Source organism: Apodemus sylvaticus, chromosome 5, assembly GCF_947179515.1.
Source record: "Apodemus sylvaticus chromosome 5, mApoSyl1.1, whole genome shotgun sequence".
NCBI lineage: Eukaryota > Metazoa > Chordata > Mammalia > Rodentia > Muridae > Apodemus > Apodemus sylvaticus.
In genome coordinates, this window is record NC_067476.1 from 94,109,705 (window position 1) to 94,114,386 (window position 4,682).

General features: G+C 37.5%; 1 protein-coding gene across 1 annotated transcript; it reads left to right on the forward strand.

The window, feature by feature from the left end:
* The first annotated feature begins 527 nt into the window (after window positions 1-527).
* LOC127684509 (olfactory receptor 4K13-like) lies at window positions 528-1,475 on the forward strand. The gene has a single exon (XM_052181422.1). It carries the CDS (start codon window positions 528-530, stop codon window positions 1,473-1,475), a length of 948 nt encoding a protein of 315 aa, XP_052037382.1.
* Window positions 1,476-4,682: the final 3,207 nt, after the last annotated feature.

Sequence of the window (4,682 nt, forward strand, 5' to 3'; positions counted from 1 at the left end):
AGAAATTACTCTATTGATGATCAATGGAGTCATTATCCATGCTGTTAAAAAATGCAAGATCCTATCAGAACTTTTATACTAAAATTTAATATAATTCCTCTCAAGACAAAAGTTTATACTTATTCAAAGAATAAGACTAATTTCTGTTATAAATTGTTTTGATTGTTGGTGATACAATCAACCCATTTCTTTTTAGACTAATTATCAGAAACTCACTGCAACCACATATGTTTTTATTGTTGTTTTGCTTCCTCATTACATCCTGCAAAAGGAATTTTCTAATAGAGCAAGTGTATAATAGTCACACCTGATTCTTCTCCTTTTGGGGAGTTGCTCTTGGTTCATTAGCTTTCACTTTGGGCACTGACGTTTCTCAAAGATGGCACAGACTTGTCTTTCCATTTGTGCTTTTCTATTTCAGGCATAGATGTTAACTTAGAATGTGAATGTCAGATTCAATTAGTTAAGTCATTTTCTACTCACCTCTAATTGATCTCTCTTTCCCTGAAGGTTGTTTCTGAAAGCACATGAGTAAAATGGATGGAGGTAATCAGTCCTTAGTATCAGAATTTGTGCTTTTGGGACTTGCCCACTCACAGAATATTCAGGCCCTACTCTTCATGATGTTTTTGACACTTTATGTGCTCATTGTATCAGGAAATATTGTCATCATGGTCTTAATAACTGTTGACCCCCATCTTCATTCCCCTATGTACTTCTTGTTGGCCAACCTGTCCTTTGTTGATATGTGGCTTTCCTCAGTAACTACTCCTAAGATGATCACAGACTTTTTCAGAGAAAACAAGACCATTTCCTTTTCAGGCTGCATGTCCCAGGTCTTCTTTGCCCATTGCATTGCTGCAGGAGAGATGGTGCTGTTGGTGGTAATGGCTTATGATCGCTATGTGGCCATTTGCAAACCACTCCACTACTTCACCATCATGAACCTGAGAAGATGCACTGGGTTGGTGTTGACATCCTGGACCATTGGCTTTGTGCATGCCATGAGTCACCTTGTAGTGATTGTGGAGCTGCCTTTTTGTAGCCCCAAGGAAATTGATAGTTTCTTCTGTGACATGCCACTGGTAATCAAGCTAGCCTGTACAGATTCTCATAATTTGGATATTTTAATGTATGCTGACTGTGGGGTTGTAGGTGTAACCTGCTTTATTCTGCTGCTCATATCCTACACATATATCCTTATCACTGTTCACCAAAGCTCTAAATCTGGAGCATCTAAAGCACTGTCCACATGCTCTGCGCATATCACTGTGGTGATGATCTTTTTTGTACCTTGCATCTTTATCTATGTGTGGCCCCTAAATATCACTTGGTTGGACAAATTTCTTGCTGTGTTTTACTCTGTTTTTACACCTCTCCTAAACCCAGCCATTTATACACTAAGAAATAAAGAGATGAAAAATGCTATGAAAAGGTTCCTAAACAACTACATGGATTCCCAAGGGAAGTCCTAATGTCCAGAAGTCTGCACTAAATACTTCAAGTAATGGAGACTGATCTCACAGAATAAGTTTCAAACCAGAAAGTTTATTTATATTCAGTATCTTACAATTCCCCACTTCTGAAATAGGTTTAATGTACTTTGATGAACATAATACTTAGCAATCAGCTACCACAACATTTTGAATTATTTACCTACAGTAAAAATATGATTCATCCTTCATAAGGGAATATTACTCAACCCATTCTCTTATGTATTCCATGAAGTATAACAATGTCTGTTTACCAAACGTACATGTTTTTCTCTCTGTGAATCATAATTTAGTAAACTTCATTTGAATATAATTCTATATATCATCACATTCCCCATACTTACCTCTTGTCAAATTGCAACATCATCACTTCTGGTTAATACAGATATCTACAAAAATGCTAAAATATTAAGAAAAGTTCATACAAATGCAATGAGCTATGCATGGAATAACAATAGACTTTACTACATAGTCTTATTTAACTCAATGAACATAATATCATAATAAAAGTTTACCAATGAAGCCTGATGATATTTTCTAAGTTGCCTCAGTTGTATGTTAACTATATGGAAATTTTGTCCTATATTTGTTAACATTTATGTAAAATTTTAAATATCATCTCCCCAAGGACCATGAGCACAAATTCACTGTTAATTCATGCATTCATACTCAATTTATTCATTAATATATAACAGACATCTAACAAATACATTCATAAGAATTTGTGCTGTGCGAGCTTCCTATATATTATAGGTCAGAAAAGTCCCAGATGCCTCCAAAACAGTTTCCCACCATGACTAGTAGTATCTTACAACCTATTTTGGCTCCAAGGCATAGAAAACTCAGTTTCAAAGTGACAGAGATATTTCTGAACTGACTCACATTCATAGTATTGGAAGGTTCTATGTAGGCCACTGGGGAAGAAAAGACATCAGAGATTTCTGTCTCTGGGATCTGCATGCAATGAATGACCTACCAGACAAAATGTGTCTAGTGGTACAATAATGGCTCCTATGGAGTGACCCACTACTTTTTGACTAGGTTTGAGGCCTTTTCCATGGGAGAGAATTTATGGATAGACCAATAAACGTGATCAAAACCCACATCTGGGAGAGTCAGATGTGAATTCCCTAAGGAATATACTATTATTAGTTTGCAAAATAGTCATGTTGTCCAACTCCCTTTAAATGCTTGTGATTATGGCAATATGACTGTGCTATTCTCAACCTTAGTCAGAGAAGTTCTCGTTTTTGAAATGAGTAGTGATTAATTTAGAGACACAATGATATTCAAACTGTTGAGAAGACAGTTGAACCTCAATAAAATTGTTTATATTCATATATCTTTAAGTGATTATAAGTGTGACTGAAATAAATGCATCTCTTTAAGCAAAGATAAAGTACAAATATTCTATGAGACCAAACAAGTATTTTACTGAATATGTTATTTGTCCTAGAAATTTTGATTGAATTTCCTTCTTTTCAGGTAGCCATAGTTTGTGTCCACTTGGCAAAAAAAAAAAAAATATTTAAGTAATTATGGTTTTTTTGCAATTATCATTTTGTATATGTTCAATTAGCCCTAACTGGAACAAAACCAAGTTGACCATAGTGATTTTTTTCACTTTTTTTTTTATTATTCGATATAATTTATTTACATTTCAAATCATTTCCCTTTTCTAGCCCCCCCACTCCCCGAAAGTCCCGTAAGCCCCCTTCTCTTCCCCTGTCCTCCCACCCACCCCTTCCCACTTCCCCGTTCTGGTTTTGCCGAATACTGTTTCACTGAGTCTTTCCAGAACCAGGGGCCACTCCTCCTTTCTTCTTGTACCTCATTTGATGTGTGGATTATGTTTTGGGTATTCCAGTTTTCTAGGTTAATATCCACTTATTAGTGAGTGCATACCATGATTCACCTTTTGAGTCTGGGTTACCTCACTTAGTATGATATTCTCTACCTCCATCCATTTGCCTAAGAATTTCATGAATTCATTGTTTCTAATGGCTGAATAGTACTCCATTGTGTAGATATACCACATTTTTTGCATCCACTCTTCTGTTGAGGGATACCTGGGTTCTTTCCAGCATCTGGCAATTATAAGTAGGGCTGCTATGAACATAGTAGAACATGTATCTTTATTACATGGTGGGGTGTCTTCTGGGTATATGCCCAGGAGTGGTATAGCAGGATCTTCTGGAAGTGAGTTGCCCAGTTTTCGGAGGAACCGCCAGACTGATTTCCAGAGTGGTTGTACCAATTTGCAACCCCACCAGCAGTGGAGGAGTGTTCCTCTTTCTCCACACCCTCTCCAACACCTGCTGTCTCCTGAATTTTTAATCTTAGCCATTCTGACTGGTGTAAGATAAAATCTTAGGGTTGTTTTGATTTGCATTTCCCTAATGACTAATGAAGTTGAGCATTTTTTAAGATGCTTCTCCACCATCCGAAGTTCTTCAGGTGAGAATTCTTTGTTTAACTCTGTACCCCATTTTTAATAGGGTTGCTTGGTTTTCTGGAGTCTAACTTTTTTTCACTTTTTATTCTATGTGCATAGACTTTTTTCTGCATTTATGTCTGTGTACCACTTGTGCACCTTATGCTCCTAGAAAAAGCAGATTCTGAAAATGAATTTATCATTGCTTGTGAGCCTCCATGTTGTTGATGAGCATTAAACCTGGTCCACTGAAAGTGTAGCCAATGCTTTTTCTACAGTTCTACAAATAATCTTTTGATATATTTCTATATAGCATTTGCAAATATTCTGTCAAGAAATTGTTTTACTGCTTTTTTTTTTCACAGTCTAGTTGTTACCTGCCTTCTGGTCTGCCCTCCAACAGTTCCTCATCTCATTCCTCCTCCCTTCTGTCTCTAAGAGGATGTCTGCCCACTACCAGGCCTTCCCACTCCCTGGGGCCTCAAGTCTCTCAAGAGTTAGGCAGGTCTTCTCCTAAGCAGAGGAGGCCAGACTAGGCAGTCCTTTTCTATATGTATATGAGGGGCCTTTGCTATGTATGTGTCAGCTGGTGTATGCTGCCTGGTTGGTGGTTCAGTGTTTGAGAGATCTCAGGGGTCCAAGTTGGTTGAGACTGCTGGTCTTCCTATCGGGTTGCCCTTCTCCTCCTCAACATCTTCCAATTTTTCTCTAATTCAACCACGGGGGTCCCCAATTTCAGTCCAATGGTTGGGTAT